The 21,224-nt window shown below is 41.7% G+C and overlaps 1 protein-coding gene across 3 annotated transcripts in view; it reads right to left on the reverse strand.

Moving 5' to 3' along the window:
• Nucleotides 1-15,636, reverse strand: part of IDE (insulin degrading enzyme) — a 106,005-nt gene extending 90,369 nt beyond the window's left edge. For 2 of the 3 annotated variants that reach the window (XM_029932235.1, XM_029932234.1), the window contains exon 1: nucleotides 15,489-15,636. In XM_029932235.1, the coding sequence (XP_029788095.1) occupies nucleotides 15,489-15,586 (98 nt within the window). In that variant the 5' untranslated portion in view covers nucleotides 15,587-15,636. Of the gene's footprint in view, nucleotides 1-1,809; nucleotides 1,915-2,132; nucleotides 2,288-15,488 lie in introns of those variants that run through there. The other variant, XM_029932236.1, reaches the window with a different exon arrangement.
• Between the last annotated feature and the right edge of the window lie 5,588 nt (nucleotides 15,637-21,224).

The following is a 21,224-nucleotide window of genomic DNA, read 5'->3' on the forward strand; positions in this document are numbered from 1 at the left end:
ATTTCTGTATAAGTCTAATTACATGAAACAGAAGTTGGTGTTTTGATTTTTTACTTTGCTTTTCTGTTTGGAGTGTCATTGCAACTACTGTATTGTAAATGATGGAAAATAATTGCATATGTTAAAAAAATATGAAACTTTATATATAAAGTAAAAAAAAAATAAAATTTTTAAGTAAAAAAAAAAAGATCTGCATAGTCCCAAAGTATCTCTCCCAAGATATTTATTAATTATAAAAATAAATATACTATTTTCTTCTTCTTGATAATTATACTATGATGATATTTAGGGTAAGTGTATTACTTTCACAAGTTGAGCCTTTAAGTCCAAATTAGTTTAAAGTTTTCTTTTTAATTAAAAATATGTCTGTATCCAGATATATCTGCACCTACCCACTCCCCCCCAAAAAATTTTAATCCTGAAGGATGATTACATTACATTAGAGAGGATGGTCAGAGCTTAGAAGGCCAAAGCTAGAAAAAAACTCAATGTTTATTAAAGGTTTTCCTAAGATACAGACAAATAAGCACTGGTACATGCTACAACATGGGTAAACTCTGAAAATATTATCCCAACCAAGAGCAGACAAAAGAACACATACTGTATCATTCTATTTATTTTATTTAAAAAAATTTTTAATGTTTATTTTTGAGAGAGAGAGACACAGTACAAGCTGGAGAGGGGCAGAGAGAGGGAGACACAGAATCTGAAGCTAGCTCTAGACTCCAAGCTGTCAGCACAGAGCCTGACACAGGGCTCAAACTCATGAACCACAAGATCATTACTTGAGCCAAGTTGGACATTTAACGGACTGAGCCACCCAGGTGCCCCTGTATCACTCTATTTATATGAAATATCCAGAATATGCAAATCCAAAGAGACAAAAAGTAGACTGATGGTTGCCTGGGAATGGAAAAATAGGAAAACAGGAAGTCCCTGCTAAGGGATATCAGGTTTCTTTCTGAGGTAATGAAAATGTTTCAAACTGTCTGTGGTAATAGCTGCACAGATCTATGAATATACTGAAGACCACCAAATGGAATACTTTATTATGTGTGTGTGTGTGTGTGTGTGTGTGTGTAACCCTACCATACCCCTGAATGGTGTCCTTTAAGAAGATGAATTGTTTAGTATCAATAAAGCTGTTATATATAAATATACACAGCTTATTCACACATTATATGCATATATAAAAAAACATTTATCTATGTGTATATATAAAACATTTATTACATACATTACTATAACCCCTAATTTATTCATTATTCTAATATTCATAGAAAGGTGTATTTTGCTGAATCATGATAATGTTAGTACCAGTTTGGCTGGCTAATTTTAAGTGCAAATAAATATCCATTTTACCTTAAAAAAAAAAAGTCTGTTGTTTTAACCATGTATCTAACTGGTTTATATACTGAATATATAGTCTTATATATTCAGCTTCTAGGAATGATATCTTCCCAGTGTGAGGGTCCCCATCTATCTTATTTAAATGACCTGACCTACAGGTCATATATATAATATATATTACATATATATGCACATGTAATAAATATATGCATATAACATAGTCATCTTGCTTCTCAGTCTTGCTCACACTGTTAAATTCATCATCTTCTTGATAGACTGTATACTAATTTGTTCTCCTTTCCTGCTCTCATCTGCAGAGACACCTCAAAAGCTGGAGAAGTGACTTGCTACATCTCTTACGCATGCCCACCTCGCCCAGGCCAACAGCTCTACTCACTTTCCTAGAAGCAAATTTAATGTGCTCTTCGACACCCACCCACTATAACCCCATCCTCTCACCTGGGTTCTGGACAATAAGGCAAATTCGGAGGCAGCAGAACTGCCTGAATTAAACTTCTTAAGAGCTGTGGGAACTTCCATGCCTCTATGAACCATGTACACTTGCTAAAAGGATCAAACAAAATGATGTGATAATTCTTTACAAACCATAAACAAGGAAGGGGGTAGTCCCGATTACACAACCATTTCTGTATTTTTACAGCAATTTATATGTATATTCCCCCCCCCCCCCGTTTTCACTACAGCCAAAAACGTCCAGTATGGCTGAAAGCTAGTAAGATTGATTTCCTCCAGTCACTTTATAGCAAGAGACAAAAAGGTACCGTAAGTGAGCAATACACTTGCCCCATCAGAGAGAAGCAAATCTCAGTTCAGGCCAAGCGCTGCCAGTTCACTGTAGCATTATTGATAGTATCCAAGATATAGAAATGACCAAAATATCCACTGATAGATGAATGGATCAAGAAGATGTGGTGTGCCTATAAATGTAGAATATAACAGAATATTACTTGGCCATAAAATAGAATGAGATCTTGCCATTTGCAACAACATGGATAGACCTAAAGGGTATTAAGCTAAGTAAAATAAGTCAGAGAAAGACAAACACCATATGATTTTATTTATTATGGAATCTAAAACACACACACACACACACACACACAAATAAACGAACAGCAGATTCAGACCCATAAATACAGAGAACTGATGCAAGCCAGAAGGGAAGCATGCTGGGGGGTGGGCAAAATGGGTGAAGTAGAGGGGGGAATATAGACTTCCAGTTGTGGAATGAACAAGTCAAGGGAATGAAAGGTACAGCACAGGGAATATACTCAATGGTATAGCATTGCATGGTGACAGATGGTAGCTACACTTGTGGTCAGCACAGCATAAGATACAGATCTGTCCAATCACTATGTTGTACAACTGAAACTAATGTGACATTGTATGTCAACTTACTTAAAAAAAACACGTGAATAATCAAATGTTAAATTATGATTATACTGTTCCAAAGCATACAAAAATATCTATATCAAATTTTAAATATAGACCTCAAACATTTAAAAAATGTAAAACATACAATGAATAATTTTTACAGGACAAGGTCTCACTTATCTAAAATGCTTTATTTCTTTATAATGGCAGGAGTAAGCTTCTGTTTTACTCTAGAGTTGACTAGATTCTTCAGTTCTATAAAATTAACCATGAAGATTTTAAATGCACTCAATTCCATGTGGCTTTAAGATAAATAAACATTTGCTTTACTTATCTAATCATCTGTCTTGCCCACTAGAAGGATGGGGATCTTTGTCTCTGTTGCTTATTGCTACATTCACAACACCTAAAATAATGCTGGCGCATACTGGTTGTATACTAATTTTTACTTCTGACTTATAATTCATGAAAAATTAAAAGCAGATCCTGTGATACAACCTGCAAAACTGGCATTAACACCACAACACCTTTACTATTTAAGCCTCTATCTTTCCTCTATACTCTCACTAGGACCAAACTTCTTCAATTAAAAATCTATTCCTAATAAAACACAAATAAAATGAAAACTAATGCTAATAGAACAGTAACAGAATGAATCATAGTGAAATTTCTAAGATGTCAAATTAAAAAATTTCATCTCTGCAAAAACAAAGCAAGTCTAGAATCCAGTGGACTTCAGCCTTTGTATGTCATTATTTTCCACCACACTGTCCTGTCCCTTATGTCCTATCCCTTTTCAAATCAACTTAGTTCCTATGAATAACTCAGAAACACAAGAAATCTTGGAAATACACTCCAACCTCTAATTTCTTTATAAGAAAATACACACAAATACTATTTACTGGCTACACTGACATTTAGAACATGGAAATGGCAAACTCTGAGCAAAAACTAAATCAAGTTTATGATTAGGGCTCCCCATAGGAGTCCATGTCCCTGGACAAATTCATCCAACAAACACTAAACTCATACTATATACACCAGACACTGTCCAGGTGCCAGAGATACCAGCATAGGGGATCTTTGCTTCTTCAGAGCTCCTGGCTCCAAATATAACACTACATACTCTAAAATAGCCTGTAAAGTTGGGCAAAGGATCACCATGTTAACTGAACTGGAACCCATTCTCCCTCTTACATCCTGGGAGCACTCCTAAAAATCTAGACTTTTTTTTAGCTGCTGCTGTTAACAGCATAGAGAAAAATGGCAGGACTCAGAACTAGAAGGATTCTTTCTTCAAATGACGAAACTGAGGCCCAGAGGTATAAAGATCACCTACGTTTTAAAATTCTTTATAAATAACTGCCCTTTTAAATCAAGAGCTCCTTGAGCAAATCTTTATTCTTCCAGTGCCTCTTCACCTCTATCTTCACATCCACTTTTTCCAGGCCCTCCTTTAGGCATTATTCTCCTATACTAGCTTCTTCTCCCAGCCACAGATACCAACTTCCCTATTTTTCCTACCACATTTCTGTTCAAGTCTGCTCTTCCCAGCTACTATCTAAATTCCCCAAATTCAATACTACAGTTTTTCCAAAGTCACCCTGTAGGCTCCCATGAAACTTGGCTTCTAGTCCCTCCCCTTTATTTGCAGGTTACCAATGAAATAAATGGTCTTTGGTCTTTTCTCAAGGCCCCAGTTTGCTTAAAATCTCTTTGGCTGGACATGTCTGACCATTCTGCTTCTGATAACATCTTCTGCCTCTGTAACCCCCAACCTTTTCCACTCTGTTTCCTCAACTCTAAATGTCAGCATTCCTTAGGATGTGGCTTGGCCCTCGTATCTCTACACAGATCTTTCCCACATACCCATCCATGTCAGTGTCTTCAACTATCATCTCTACAAAGAACTATCAGATGTAGGAAATCAGCTCAGACCTATTTATGAAGGCTGAACCATATTTCAAATATTCCAAACTTCTCCTTCCTCACTGTTCAGCAATAGCTGCAGACTCAGTATCAGCATTTCACCATATAACATGTTTATCCTGTCCAAAACCATCTCCTTATCCTGACTCCCCCATCTCTACTACGGACACCAAGCTACCTCTAGGGACGGAGATGATATTATAATAGCCAACACTGTGATTTTTTTTAACATTTATTTATTTTTGAGAGACAGAGAGAGACATAACATGAGCAGGGGAGGGGCAGAGAGAGAGAGGGACACACAGAATCAGAAACAGGCTCCAGACTCTGAGCTGCCAGCACAGAGCCTGACATGGGGCTCGAACCCACGAACTGTGAGATCATGACCTGAGCCGAAGTCAGACGCTCAACTGACAGAGCCACCCAGGGACCCCCACCCACCATTGTGATTCTTGATTGATCCCATCTGGATTCACTTCTGGCTAGGCCACTCAGTAGCAATGTATCCTTGAGCATGTTAACCTCTTTGAGCCTCAACATCCGTATTTGAAAAAAAGGAAAGAACCACAATACCTCTCTCTAGGCTACTACTAGACTACTGGGACCATTAAACATATGGGAAGCTCCAAATACAAGGCAAAACATATAACAGTCATTCAATAAATATTAGCTACTAAACTTACAGTTCACATTAACAGCAGCGTCAAGAGCCTCACAGCTGAGTCCACTTAGCCTCCACCGCAGCTTAGTCTTGTTCTAGGCTCTAGACCTATTTCCTATCCTTAAACAGAGGAACTTTAAGTCACTCCAGTTCAGGACTTATCAACCTGGTTCTGATCTTTAAACTGAACTCTTTCCTTAACTACCAATCCACAACCTGGATCACCATTTTGGTTCCGGGTATTCAGGACTGCTCAGTCTTGTCCACTGCCCTGACGGGCCCTGAGTCACGTAACTTCCTGATAATTAACTCCAAGTGCTTGTGAGACTGCCCCACCACTGCAGCTGAACAACCTGTTCTCTTGGCAGGCCTTTGGAACACCAGCCGCCCACCGCGCAGTATCAACATTTCACCTAACTGGACTTCTTCCCACTGCCTGGAGATGAAACTCCCAGCAAGAGCTTCCCTCCCCTAGTGGCCTCTCTTACTTAAGGCTCATCTCAGCACTAATCTCAAAGTCATTCAGGCCCAAGGCCTTAGGCCTCTTGGGTTCCTCCGTTTCTCCCATATCCAGTCAAAGCAGCTGAAACCTTTCTTCACACACATCCTCTACACTCTCCTTTCCTTGTTGTTTACACATCTTCTTTATCCTTTGTCAGTCTCTGCCTGCATTTCAACTGTCCTTCCAAAAAAACAGCCAGAATATTTATCAGAAAAACATAGCTTTCATATGTGACTGCACTTCTCAAAAGGCATTTGAGACTCTCCACTTCCTATAGGATAAATTTTACTGTCCTTTGACTATATTGTGAATTTTCCTACTTCTAAGCTTTTGCTAACACTATTCCTTCTAAAATATCCTCTCTCCCCCTTCTCTGTTCATCCAAATTTTATACTTTCTTCAAAGACAACTGCCCAAACCTTATGTTCTCTGTGAAGCCCTTTGTGATATCAATGGTAGAAGAGCATTCTGAGCAGAAGGGAGGCAGTGCAAATAATCTAAGTCAAGTAAACAGACCAGTGTGACTGGAATGGAGTGAGGGTGATTATTTTGGAAACAAGATCACAGAGGTGATGGGAGGCCAAGTCCCATTGGGCCTTCTTGGTTATTATAAGGATTTTTTCTTTAAATATGCGCAAAATTGGGGTGCCTGGGGGGATCAGTCGGTTAAGCATCTGACTTTGGCTCAGGTCATGATTTTGCGGTTCATGAGTTCGAGCCCCACATCGGGCTCTGTGCTGACAGCTCAGAGTCTGGAACCTGCTTCAGATTCTATGTCTTTCTCTCTCTCTCTCTCTCTCTCTCTCTGCCCCTCCCCACCCATGCCCATGTGTGCTCGTGCTCTCTCAAAAATAAATTTAAAAAATTTTAATAAAAAAAATATATGAGCAAAATGGGGATCAACTGCAAGGTTTTAAACATTTACTAGCAAAGATCTAAGACGTGGATCTCAAAAAGATAATGCTACCCGTGGCGACAAGAAAAAGCCATACCCAGAGAGGAAAGTGCAGAAGCGAGGAAACTGATTAACAGGCTATCATAGTATCTGGGTAAAAGAGTGTGATCAGAACCAGGGTGGTGGCAGTCAGAAGTGGTCTGAATCCAGATGTACATGCTGACTGATGAGGAATATGAAAACAAGAAAGGAGTTAAGAATGACTCCAACTTGTCAGCCTAAACAAGTGCAAGAATAGAGATGTTATTCACTGATATGGGGGAGAAGATGATGGGAGTACCAGGTTTTGAATGGTAAGTTTAAGACACATATTGGCTATCCAAAGGAAATATTGAGTTGGAAGATTATTACCTAAATCTGAAATTCAGGGGAGAGAGATACATTTGGAACTGTCGGAACACAGATCATGTGGGTTTCACAAAACATCTGTGATGACAATTGTTCTGTAACTGCTCTACCCCATACAGTAGCCAAGAGCTACACATGACTTGAAATGCAGCTAAGATGACTAAAAAACCGAAGTGTTAATTTTCGTTGATTTGCATTTAAAGCACATGTGGCTCATGGCTGCATAGTGAACAAAGCATATATAAATAATATTTAGGGACGCCTGGGTGGCTCAGTCAGTTAAGTGTCCGGCTTCAGCTCAGGTCATAATCTCACGGTTCGTGGGTTCAAGCCCCGCATCAGGCTCTGTGCTGACAGCTAGCTCAGAGCCTGGAGCCTTTTCAGATTCTATGTCTCCCTCTCTCTCTGACCCTCCCCTGCTCATGCTGTTTCTCAGAAAAGAAAAGAAAAGAAAAGAAAAGAAAAGAAAAGAAAAGAAAAGAAAAGAAAAGAAAAGAAAAGAAAAGGAAAGAAAAGAAAGAAAAAAACAGAAAGGAAAATAAATACTATTTAAAACAATGTGACTGAATAAGAACCCTAATTGAGTGTAGGTAGACAGGTAGAGATATCCAAAGATTGGGTACTGGGCACACCAACGACACAGATTATTTGTGATAGCAAAAAATAAAATCAAAACAACCCAAAACTCCATAAACAACAGAAGAGAAAACTAATTAGTGGCATATTAACATAAGACTGCCATTCAGCAGTGAATGTATACAACTACATGAATCTCAAAACAATGTTAAATGAAAAAACATTCCAAGAAAATTTTCTATGAAGGTCAAATGCAGAAAAAAAATCAAAAGTATACTGTTTAGGAATATATTCAGATTAATAAAGTATAAAGAAAATCAAGGAAATTATCTAAATACAGGATAATATCACCTCTCCAGGGGAGAGAAAAGGTTGCGTGACCAGGGATGTTTGCACAGAGAGTTTCAAAGTTACTGGAAATGTAACTAGATGGTAGGTATACAGGTGTTTGTTATTCTTCTTTATCTTCTGTGGAGAATAAGCTTAGGAATTCCCTGAGCATGCACTGATGGGCTGGTTAACAAGGCATAAGGAATTAGAAAGCCATAGGATGTTCACACCCAAGTCTGGGTAAACAAGATTCGATAAATAGGTATAGGTAAGGCAGGGCAAAGGCCCCTGTAGAGAACAAAGGTATATGAGGTAAACAAGATTAGGTATTCAGGGCAGAAATGCCCCCCAACTTAGTACTAAAGCAGAAAGCTGCTTTTACAGGAAGGAAGGACCAAATTAGGTAAACAGGTAAATAGGGCTATAGACTGCAGCAGGTAAAGTGGCCCAGAGTGGAGCTAATTAACAAAAGAAAGGTGACTTGATGACCCTGAGGTAGCATGCTCCGTCTTTCGGTCCCCTAGACCAGTTTAGGTAAACAGAGGTGGTGCCTCACGTCTGCTGTAAACAACCTTCCACCCACAGCCAGGATTTTGTTTTGTATTAACCCAAATCCCTAACTCTGCATATCTTCAAAACCCCCTTTCCTCATTCCCATGAGTTAATGTTTACAGTTTCACTATCTCTTTGTGCACGTCAGTCACCATGTTTGTAAACCATCTGGTCCTAATAAAAACAGGGCAAGCACCCTTAATCAGGGCTCTTGTCTTCTCCCAGACATTAGCCATCTCTCACATTTTTGATCCTGTGTCCTACTTTCTTGCTGGACAAGAAAGAACTCCAGACCCAGAGTCTACGACAATCCTATATACTCTGCAATGTATCATATTAGTTAAAAGTAAAAAAAATATATATATATATGGGGTGCCTAGGTAGCTCAGTCGGTTGAGCGTCCGGCTTCAGCTCAAGTCATGATCTCGTGGTTCGTGGGTTCAAGACCCGCGTCAGGCTCTGTGCTGACAGCTAGCTCAGAGCCTGGAGCCTGCTTCAGATTCTGTGTCTCCCTCTCTCTCTGATCCTCCCCTGCTCAAGCCATCTCTCTCTCTCTCTCTCTCTCTCTCTCTCTCTCTCTCTCTCTCTCTCTTTCTCGAAAATAAATAAAACATTTAAAAAAATTTAAGTAAAAAAATAACAGGTAGTATATGGTTAACTGTCATATGGATGTTTCAAAATCTCGAATAAATCGTTAAATTTATTAAAAGGAAAGGCAATGGTGTGACCTAAATAAGGTCTAAAAAAGAATGATGGAAAAGAAAGAAAAGAGAGGGGCACCTGGGAGGCTAAGTTGGTTAAGCATCCAGCTCTTGGTTTCAGTTCAGGTCATGATCTCACGGTTCATGAATTTGAGCCCCAAGTCTGCCTCCTTGATGACAGTGCAAAGCCTAATTGGAATTTTTTCTCTTTCTCTCCCCCGACCCCCCGCCTACCCCTCCCCCATGGACTCTCTCTCAAAAAAAAAATATTATCTATATAGAGAGAAGGGCATTCTAGAATTGAGAACGAACAGCCAATGTGTAGACACAGTAAACCGACTAGAGAAGAGGAAATTTAGGTTGAAAAGTTACACTAAGGCCCGCCTTTGAAATGTTGGGTCAAGAAGTTTGGACTTGACCTTGAAATAGGGAATGACTGGTGGTGTCCAAGCAAGACAATGGCCTGGGGAAAGTGGTAGATTAGAATCAACTGGATAAGGATCAACTAGTAAGGAAATAGGAGCCTGAAAAATCAGTTATAGAGCTATATGCACCCCTATGTTTATTTATTTCAGCAATGTTTACAATAGTCAAGATATGGAAGCAACCCAAGTATCCATCCAGAGATGAAAGGATTAAGAAAACACACACATATGTACATACAACAGAATATTATTCAGCATAAAAAAAATAGAATGAAATCTTGCCATATGCAAAAATGGATGGATCTAGAGGGTAGAATGAAAAAGACAAATACCATATGATTTCACACATATGTGAAATTTAAGAAAACGAAGAAAAAAAATCTCTACTCTTAAATATAGAGAACAAACTGGTGGTTGCCAGAGGGGAGGCAGAAGATTAAGAGTACATTTATCATGATGAGCTCTGAGTAATATATAGAATTGTTCGGTCACTATATTGTACAATATAACACTGTAGGTTATACTGGAATTTAAAAAATATGTATATAGAATTTGTAGAAGTCAGATGTCAGGGAAGACAATCATGGCCTCAACTAGCATGGTGACTGGAAGGTTAAGTTTACGCCAAGAAACTTTAGGATGAAAGACTCTCAAGACTCTGGTCTTCAGAACAGACAGTGAGAAAATTGATGCAAAGATTACTCCAATTTTCAAGCTAAACTAAGAAAAGGATTAACATCAGGGTGCCTGGGTGGCTCAGGTGACTCTCACTTTTGGCTCAGGTCATGATCCCAGGGTCCTGAAATCCAGCCCAAGTTGGGCTTCATGCTGAGTGTGGAGACTGCTCAGGATTCTTTCCCCCCTCCCCCTCCCCCCCACCACTCAGACCCCTCTCCCCGACTCATGCTCTCTCCCTAAAAAGAAAATTTTTAAGAATGTTTTTAAACGATTAACCTCAATATTTGCAAAACTAGAGAAAACGGAGAAAATTGGTTTTGGAAAAAACCATTCATTCATTCATATAATAAATATGTCAGGCAGGGTGTGACATCTTCCCCTCAGGGAGCAGCTTGTGAGTCCCACTTTTTTTTTAACAGGTATACACTTTTTAATAGGCAAAGAGAAACCATACAGTTCTTTGGGGGTCATAAAGCTTTTATAGCTTCTAACGGTAAAAGAGTTTAAGTCCCACTTTTATTTTTTATTTATTTTTAAGAAAGAAAGAGCGCTTACAGGAGAGGTAAGGAGGAAGAGGGCGGAGAGGGGGAGGGAGGGGGAGAGAGAGGAGGGGAGGGGGAGAGAGAGAGGATTTTAAGCAGGCGCCACACTCAGCATGGAGTCCGACTCAGGGCTTGATTCCACAATGCTGGGATCATGACCCCAACAGACATCAAGAGACAGAGGCCCAACTGACTGAGTCACCCAGGTGCCCCTCTAAGTCCCACTTTTAAAAGAAGAAAGAGTACTGTCATAAAAAAATATTGAGCTGCCTTTTAAAATAAATTGAAAGAGGCAATAGAAAACAAAAGTGGACATGTATAGTAAAAGGTCATAAGTAAAGAAGTAAAATTACTACTTGAGTGAAGCTTCTTGAGGACAGAATTTATCACTGACTTTATTGCATCCCCCACAGTGCTTCAAATAATGGCTAAAGGAAAAGAGAAGAGTGAGGGCTGACTCAAGAAAAACTAAGGAATGCCCTACGCAAGCCTCCAGAACCCAGCATACCTGAAGGATCTACCCCTGTAAAAGGAAAATACTTTAGCCTTGTCACCCTGATAGAAAGATAGGTTGATCATCTAGCGACCTCTTTAGGCGACCTAAAATACCAATAAAAAATAGAAAGGAGGGGCGCCTGGATGGCTCAGTCAGTAGAGCATCTGACTTTGGCTCAGGTCATGATCTTACTCACTGCTTGTGAGTTCAAGCCCCACACTGGGCTGTGCTGACAGTTCAAAGCCTGGAGCTGGCTTCTGATTCTGTCTCCATCTCTCTGCCCCTCCCCTGTTTGCACTCTGTCTCTCTCTCTCTCTCTCTCTCTCTCTCTCTCTCTCTCTCTCTCTCAAATATAAAAAAATAAAATAAAACATTAAAAAAATTTTAAGAAAAATAGAAAGGAAATCACTTCTGCTCCCCACACTACTTCCTCCCTGGTAAGATTATCCCTAACCTTAAAGGCAGATAGATAGAATGTAACTTTTTACTGTGTATGGCTTGGGTTAATGCTAACTAAAGATACTCAAAGGCACCTTTTCCTTTTAGACCACTAAAAGACATTTTTCTGATTAAAAGTAATTTAAAAGCCTGAGGACACTTGACTGGCTCAGACAGGAGAGCCTACAACTCTTGAACTCAGGGTTTTGAGTTCACACCCAATAGTGAGTGTAGAGCTTGCTTGCTTACATACGTACACAAACATATAATGGTTGTACCACTAAAAAAAAAAAAAAGTAAAAGCCTGGATCTTAATAGTTAGTCCCACCTGCCACACCACTGTTGCCTCTATGCCCACAGAACAGAGAAATGCAAAGTAGAGCAGCCTGCAAAGCAAGATGACTGATGCACAGGTGTTTCAAGTAGTTGCCAGGGACTAGCCTATTACCTCCAGGTTCGCTGAGATTAATCACAGCCCCAACTTGCCCAATATGGCTGAACAGGGGACAATGAGATTGCTTTTTAAATGAACTGACCTCATACAAATGCTTGAAGACCATCTCTTTCTCAAGAGGTTGGAACAGTGAATGAATGCCTCAACACTGGCAAAGGCAATATAACATAACAGTTAAGAGTTCAGGCTCTGATGCCAGGCAGACATGGGTTAAACCTCATGTCTCTTGCAGTAAATAGCCCTATAGCCATCTGTTAATACATCTCCCTACTACGTACAGAACTGACTACCTTAAGATTTTGAATATGTGGTAGCTTCAGATGTTAATACTTACCTTCCTCTAACTATATCCTGATTCCTTTGATTGAACCTATATTTTCCTTACTAGCCTCCACCACTAATTTTTAGTGTAGAGCTTTCTAGATGATTGATTTCGTTCATTATCTTGAATCTCCTGAATTTCCTTCTCTGAGAACAATCTTATCGTGAAGCTCTGGCAGTTCAACATGCCCTGAATTTCATCAATGAAACTCAAGAGCAGTTGGAGAAAACCACAAAGAAAACTGGATTGTTAAGTAGAACATACAAACCTCTTTGTTGTATAAAACTTAAAATTGATGCTTTCTTTAAAATCCCAAATTCTGGCGTGCCTGGCTGGCTCAGTCGGCAGAGCATGCAACTCTTGATCCCAGGGTTGTGAGTTCAAGATCCACTATTGGGTATACAGATTAGTTAAAAATAGAATTTTTTTTTTTACATTTATTTATTTTTGTGAGAGAGAGAGTGTGCGCATGCAAGCGAGCAAGCATGAGGTGGGAAGGGGCAGAGAGAGAGAGGGAGACACAGAATCCAAGGCAGGCTCCAGGCTCTGAGCTGTCAGCACAAAGCCCGATGTGGGGCTCAAACACACGAACCACGAGATCATGACCTGAACCTAAGTCGGATGCTCAACCGACTGAGCCATATAGGCACCCCAAAAATAAAATCTTTAAGGGGCAACTGGGTGGCTCAGTCAATTGAACATCTGACTCTTAATTTCCACTCAAGTCATGATCCCAAGGTTGTGGGATCGAGCTCCACATTGGGCTCTGTGAGTTCAGTGTGAAGCCTGCTTAAGATTCTCTCTCTTGGGGCGCCTGGGTGACTCAGTGGGTTAAGCGTCCGATTCAAGCTCAGGTCATGATCTCAGTTTGTGGGCTCGAGCCCCACGTCGGGCTCTGTGCTGACAGCTAGATCAGAGCCTGGAACCTGTCTTCGGATTCTGTATCTCCCTCTCTCTCTCTGACCCTCCCCTGCTCACGCTCTTTCTCAAAAATAAATAAAAAAACATTAAAAAAATTTTTTTTAATTCCTGCTCTCTCCTTACCCCTACCCTGGGCTCATGCTCACTCTCTAAAAAATAAATAAATAAAAATAAAACCTTAAAAAAATTTTTTTAAATCTCAAATTCCGTACACTGGAGAATATGGAGCTAAACATAGCCTATTAGCAACAAATTATGTACAGAAAAAATTATGACCTGAAGAAAGCCCATGGAAGTACCCTGCCTCTGTTCACCACTCCCACTTCTTTCTCTAAACTCAGGGATCTTTTTGCTTGCTGTAGTGGATTTTGCCAATAGTAGGAAAAATAGGAGGGAAAACAAGTTCCACAGATTTTTTATTTGCATCAGGCCTTTTTAGCATCATTACTACCATCCTAGTTCAGCAGGGAAAGACTAAGTCCCAACCAGTTTCTCTGCTTCGGGTCTCTCCACTTCCTTACAGCCATCAAACTAATTTCCTAAATTAGCACTTTCATTAGATCACTCCCCACCTCAAAAACTCTTAATGGCTCCCTATACCGTGCGCTGAAAAAGCCCAACTAAATTTCAAAGCCCAGGCTAGCACTGTAATACAAGACTTGTTTCCTCCTAATTGCCTGACAGAAATTCTCTAAAGCTCCAACTAGACTAATCTGCTCACTGTCCACCCCCAACCCCTGCACGCCTAGGCTGGATTACACCCACCACTGTCCACCCTCTACACTTTCTGCTTGTCCTTCAAAAGCCAGACCCCTCCTCTCTGCCCTGCACTATGCTCCCAAATCACGCACTGTCCATACTGCCCATCTACTGACCCTAGTCAAACACATCCTTTTTAGCTGGCTATATAGTCTCTTGGCATTTCAATCCGATCAAACGAACTTAAAGTTCCTTGGCATGCAGAGTACATACTTTCACAGATCTAGCACAGCGCCTCTCACTTACTAGGTTGTAGATATTAAAAAAAACAAAAAACAAAAATTAGGAGGGGTTCAAATGATACATATAAGTAGGGCAAGACAATACTGCCCATCTTTGCCAATTCCTCTCTGTTCACGGTAAAGGGCGTTCGGCGTTCGCGACAGGACTATGTATTTCTAGTATACAAAGAGCAGCGAAGCGGAGAGAGCACGCCACCGGATGGCAAAAACACCCGCGTCCCCATCCTGGTTTTTGCCACAAGCCCTGCGATTGGGAAATCACACAATCTCTCTGGGCCTCGGCTGTCTCAGGTATAAAACAATGGAGCTGCTTTGATGGATCCCTAGGTATCCTTCGGCTCCCGAATTCCCCGGGACTGGAAATCCAACACCCGTCTACTCACTAAGGCGCAGGCAGGCAAACTTTTACGGTGCCCAACGCAGGCATTTCCATATAGTAGTGGAAACTCCGTTCTCATGGGGGTAAAAAGCAGGGCTGAGAGGAGGGTGAGAAGCGGTCTCCCTGGACTCGGATTCCTTTACCCCATGGCCAGGGACATAGGACTGGGCTTCTTGGCCCCTCACACGCAGACTCCCCGGAGAGTGGCGCGGCACCGCACGGCTCCCGGGAGCGGGCAGGGGTGACTCGGTCCGCGCCCCGCGCCCCCCACACTTGTGACTCACGTCCCGTGACTCCGGGTCACAGCCCCCGTCCGCCCTCCTCTCCCCGCAAGGCCCCTCGCTCCCGCCCGGCCGGCAGCCCTTGCGGGCCCCGGGACGGCCTCCGCACGGGCGTCCGGGCCCCAGGCCGGCGGGACTGGCAGCGTGAGGGGCGGTGGCGGCGGCTTTAAGTGCTGAATCACCACTTTGCAACCCGAGCTCCAAACCACTGTGACCCGCGGGCCCCGAAGGGCCCGGGCGCTCCGCTCCGCTTACCCACAGACGCGCTCCCGGGGCGGCAGGCGGGCGCCGAAGACGGAACGGAAAGTGCTGGGCCGCGCGGAGTGCAGCAGCCAGGTTAGCCGGTACCGCATACCCCAGCGCAACCGCCGGGAGCACCGCGGACGCTTCCTTCTTGCGCCGGGAGCCGGCCCTGCCCACTGCGCATGCTCAGTCCGTCGCGCCGCGCCGCCTCCCGGGAGCCCCCGAGCGGCCGGCACTCCGGGTTTTGCCTGGAACCCGACAGGGCGGGGGCTGTGGGGACTGCAGGCGTCCCCGGCCCAAGCCAGCGGGCGGCTCGGAGTCTGGGCGGGGAGCTGCGGGAGCCCGGCAACCAGGCTTTCCCAGGCCCGGGTGTCCCGGCGGGGTCCCACGGGGCGTACCTGGGAGGGCGGCGAGGTGTACCTGCCTTCGGTATGTAAAGGGCAGGGTCTCACGAATAGCAAGAGAGCACAACGGGCCGTACCTGCGGAGTCGCCCGCATTGGCTGTCGCCCTGGGCCGTGCAGGTGTGTGAGAACGAAGCCCGCGGACCTGGCGGCCTCTCAGCACATGATTCTGCGGTGGGCGCGCCGCCCGCGGGCTCCCTCTAGAGCGCAATGGGGGTCCTGGGGGAAGTTAGCAGCTCCTCCAAGATCCAGGGGGAGATGGGACTCGCCACGACGAGAAAAGGTTTCTGTGGCCTTTCAAATCCGGAGTAAAAACCCCTGCTCTGCACTACTGCTGTATTAAGACAACACCACACGTATGTATAGTAGTACTACCGTTGCCAGTGTACTTTAGTCATTGTAACAAGACTTTTCCCCGATGGCTTTATGGTGTGCAACCTAATAGTTGTTATGGGTCTGACTTTTTATTACAGTCCCATTTACAAGGGTCTTCAAGGCAGGGTGCAATTAGGGATAGGGACTCCCGAGCTTAAGTACCTTTAGGTCTCTGGTGTGACAGACGGAAGTCTGCTGCCAAAAACAGTGCTTTGAATCCTATTATTGTTTCAAATGGGAATTCAGGAGGAGGTTCCCTTAATCAAGTGGATGCTTCCTTAAGGAGGTACGGGGATCTTTTTTAAAATCATTTCGGCTAAAGGCAAACGTTGGATGGATGGAAACTTGAGGTATCAGAGATGAGGACGTGCATCATAGGGTAAAATTCCACAATATCACATTCTAGCCTCACCCCACCTGTATTAGTGTCCTGCGGCTTCCATAAAAATTATCACAAAGTTAGTGCCTTTAAACAACAGAAATGTATTATCTCACAGTCTGCAGACCAGAAGTCCAAAATCAAGATATTAACAGGACTGCACACCCTACAAAGGATCTTAGGGGAGAATCCTTTCCTTGCCTCTTCCAGCTTCTTGTGGATGCCAATTTCCTTGACTTAGGGCCACATCACTTTAATCTCTGCCTCCATCTTCACATTGCTTTCTCCTCTGTGTGTCTTTTCTTCTGTCTTTAATAAGGACATTTGTCTTTGGATTTAGGGCACAATCACGTAATCCAGGATTATCTCATCTCATCCTTAACTTGATTACATCTGCAAAGATACTTTTTACACATAATGTAACACAGGTTCTTGGGATGAGGACATGGGCACTTATTTTGGGAGCCACCACTCAATTCTGTACCCCACCTTTTCAGCTTATACCCCCGCCCTCTACTAACTGCAATTCACACAGCTATCACAGCTAATTAATGCTCACAACAATACTAACTTTTCAGTTGTCTAGCAACTTCCAAGCCCAGTTGAAATAGTGTTGCCTTTACAAAACCCTGAATTTTAACCTTCCAAGCTTGTAAGAAGCAGTAGACTAGGAATGATGTCTTAGACATTTTTATATCTCACCTGGCAGCCAGCATAGTGCTTAGTTAACACTCATCAATTGCATGTTTATTGAATCTGATTAACCCTCTAGACGTAACTACCATTTATAGGAAATACAGGGGATAGACATGTTAAATCCCACCATAAGGATCAGCAAAATTTAGAATGTTTGGAACACTACAGGAAAAATGACCTGAAATGCAAAATAAGAGAGAAAGGAGAAACGTGAATTAAAGGGGACTTAGAATTTACAAGGTATGATAAGCTGTTTATTAATTTTTATATGAAAATGCAAATGGCCAGGAAGATCCAAGCCAATGGAAGAAGAATCTGGAACACTTACAGTAGCAAGTGTTAAGAGTTATTATTAAGCTAAAATGACATGAGGGTAAATAGGCCATGGAAAATTGTGGTATCTATTAAAGCTGCATATATGCATATGCTATGATCTAGCAATTCAACTTCTAGCTATATAGGCAACAGAAATGTGAACATGCATCCAAAAAAATACGTGTTCTAGAATGTTCACAGTAGCACAATCAATAATAGTCCAAAACTGAAAACAATCCAAATGCCCATCAACAGTAAAATGCACAGGAAAAATAAATTGAGGAATATTCACACAGTGAAATACTATACAGCAAGGAAAACAAACAAACAGAAACTAAAAATATGGCCAAATCTCACAAACATGGTGAAAGAAGCCAGATCCAAAAGACTAAGAGTATTTACTAAATAAGTCCATTTATAGAATATTGAAAATCAGGCAAAACTAATCTATGGTTTGGTACTAGAAGTCAGGCTAGTGGTTAGGGAGAATAAAGGGAGCTTCTCAAGTATGTTTCTAAGTGGGTGTGTTCAGTTTTTGAAAATAAAATTGAGCTGTACACTTACGATTTATTTACTTTTCTGTTTGTAGCACTTCAATAAAATCTTCAAAAGATAATATTTAAATGTTTTTATTTTTTTATTGTTTGAATTTTTAAAATATAATTTATTGTCAAATTGGCCACCATAAAGTGTATATAGTGTGCTCTTGATTGGCGGGGGTAGGTTCCTATGGTTCATCACTTACATGCAACACCCAGTGCTCATCCCAATGAGTTCCCTCCTCAATGCCCATCATATTTAATGTTTTTAATGTTTATTTTTGAGAGAGAGAGAGAGAGAGCACGCACAAGTTGGGGAGGAAAGAGAGAGAGATACACACACAGAATCGGAAACAGGTTCTAGACTTGAGCTGTCAGTACTGAGCCTGATGCAGTGCTCAAACCCACAAACAATGAGATCATGACCTGAGCCCAAGTCAGACAAAGATAATCCTCAAAAGATAATATTTAGAGGCACCTGGGTGGCTCAATCGGTTAAGCCTCCAGCTCTGGTTTCAGCTTAGGCCCTGATCTCATGGTTTGTGAGATCAAGCCCTAACTTGGGCTTTGTGCTGAGAGTGTGGAGCCTGCTTGAAATACTTTCTATTCGTCCCTTCCCCACTCGGCTCCCTCTGTCTCTCGCAAAAATAAATAAACATTTTTTTAAATGTACTAATATAATTTTAAAATGTTTATTTATTTTTGAGAGAGAGAGAAAGACAGCGAGTAGGGGAGGGGCAGAGAGAGGGACATACAGGATCCGAAGCAGGCTCCCGGCTCTGAGCTGTCAGCTTGAACTCATGAATTACAAGATCATGACCTGAGCCAAAGTTGGATGCTTAGCCAAATGAGCCACCCAGGTGCCCCAATGAATAAACTTTTTTTAATATAGAATATTTTAAAATGCAAAACAAAAAATGACTTATTAACCAAATGATATGTTTGGTTTTTGTTTGAATCCTGACTTTATGAAAAAAACATTTTGGGGCGCCTGGGTGGCTCAGTCGGTTAAGCCTCCGACCTCAGCTCAGGTCAGATCTCACATTCGTGGGTTTGAGCCCCGCGTCGGGCTCTGTGCTGACAGCTAGCTCAGAGCCTGGAGCCTGCTTCCGGTTCTGTCTCCTTCTCTCTCTGCCCCTCCCCCTCTCATGCTCTGTCTCTCTCTGTATCAAAAATAAATAAAAACATTTTAAAAATTAAAAAAAGAAAAAGAAACATTTAAAGACAATCAGAAACGTAAGAATGTGTAGATATTTGATAATATTAAATGATTGTTACTTCTGGTGGTATGTTAATGGCTGTGGATTTTTTTTTTAGAGTTGAGATATATACTGAAATAATACAATGCCAGGGATTTGGTTCAGATAATTCAGTAGAGAATGAAGGAGAAGAGGAAACTATAGATTAAACAATATTTTGGCCATGAGCTGATGATTATTGAAGTTGGATAATAAATGCTGGGGTGGGGAGGTTATTATACTATTCTATTTGCTTTTGTGTATGTTTGAGGTTTCCTATGATAAAAAGTTTAGGGGTTCCTGCCTGGCTCAGTCAGGAGAGCATGTGGCTCTTAATCTCAGCGTCATGAGTTCAAACCCCACTTTGGGAATGGAGCCTACTTAAAAAAAAAAGTTTTCTAATGTATGTTAGTTTTAAATAAAGTACTATGGTAATAAAATTCCTAAAAGCAACATGGATTTTTTTAATGTTTACTTATTTAGGGGCACCTAGGTGGCTCAGTCCATTAAGCATCTGACTCTTGATTTGGGCTGAGGTCATGATCTCATCGTTTGTGGATTCAAACCCTGCCTTGGGCTCTACACTGACAGCATAGAGCCTGCTTGGGATTCTCTTTCTCTCTCTCTCTCTTCCCCTCCCCTCCTCATGCACAGGAGCACGCAGGCACACGCAATTTCTCACTTTGAAAATAAATAAACTTAAAATTTTTAAATGTTTATTTATTTGAGAGACAGATAGATAGAGCATGAGCAGGGGAGGGGCAGAGAGAGAGGGAGACAGAATCCCAAGCAGGCTCCATGCTGTTAGCACAGAGCTGCATTTGGGGCTTGAGCTCATAAACCCTGAGATTATGACCTGAGTCATGACCCCACACTGAGAATGGAAAACTTTTTATGACCTTATGACCTTAAGCCACCCAGGTGCCCCCAATTTGAATTTTTAAAAATGTGCATGTATATATAAATGTTTTATTAATTATAAGGTTTTTAGAACTTTTACTAAAGAATGTATTTGCTAGTCCTTGAAAGTAAGTTTCAATTACTTTATAGAATTTGAAATATTAATGTAAAAATCAATAATTCATATTTTCCACAGTTACAACTACTCTTGATTTATCCACTCAACAGATATGGGACCGTACCTTGATTTATATATTTTTTTTAAAGTTCACTTATTTATTTTAAGAGAAAGAGAGAGAGAAAATGCTTGCGAGTGGGGGGAGAGGAGAGAGAGGAAACAAAAGATCCCAAGCAGGCTCTGCACTGTCAGTACAGAGCCCAACATGGGATTCGATCCCACACACTGTGGGATCCTGACCTCAGGAGACTTATTAGAGTAGGGCACTTAACCAACTGAGCCTCCCAGCCCCCCCTTGCTTTATATGTTAAGGATACAGGGGAAAGAGCACCCGCTTTTCTATTCTTGTGGAGTTTACATTACAGTGAGAGAAAGAAACAAGTAAACTAATACTTACATAAAATAACTATGTAATATGATTAAAATAATATTAAGGTAACCAGAGTGGGTTTTCCTGCTGTCTAGCTTCCTCTAAGTAATAGTTCTGGGACTTTTCCTCCATCATCACTATTGCCCACGGGTGGGGAGAGATGGCAAAGATCTCACCAGCTGTGTGAAGGGGGTTTATTCAGGTCCTGATTGCTGACAATAGGAGTGTGCCCATGGGACAGTGTAAGTGGGAAGATGGGCAAAAACTCGGAGCATAGGGTTCGGTGTTTGGGCTGCATAGGCAGCTGTCACTGAAAGCCAGCTTCTGCAGCCCTTCTCCACCAGAGCCTCTCCTA

The sequence above is a fragment of the Suricata suricatta genome, chromosome 2 (genome assembly GCF_006229205.1).
Source record: "Suricata suricatta isolate VVHF042 chromosome 2, meerkat_22Aug2017_6uvM2_HiC, whole genome shotgun sequence".
NCBI classification, from domain to species: Eukaryota; Metazoa; Chordata; class Mammalia; order Carnivora; family Herpestidae; genus Suricata; species Suricata suricatta.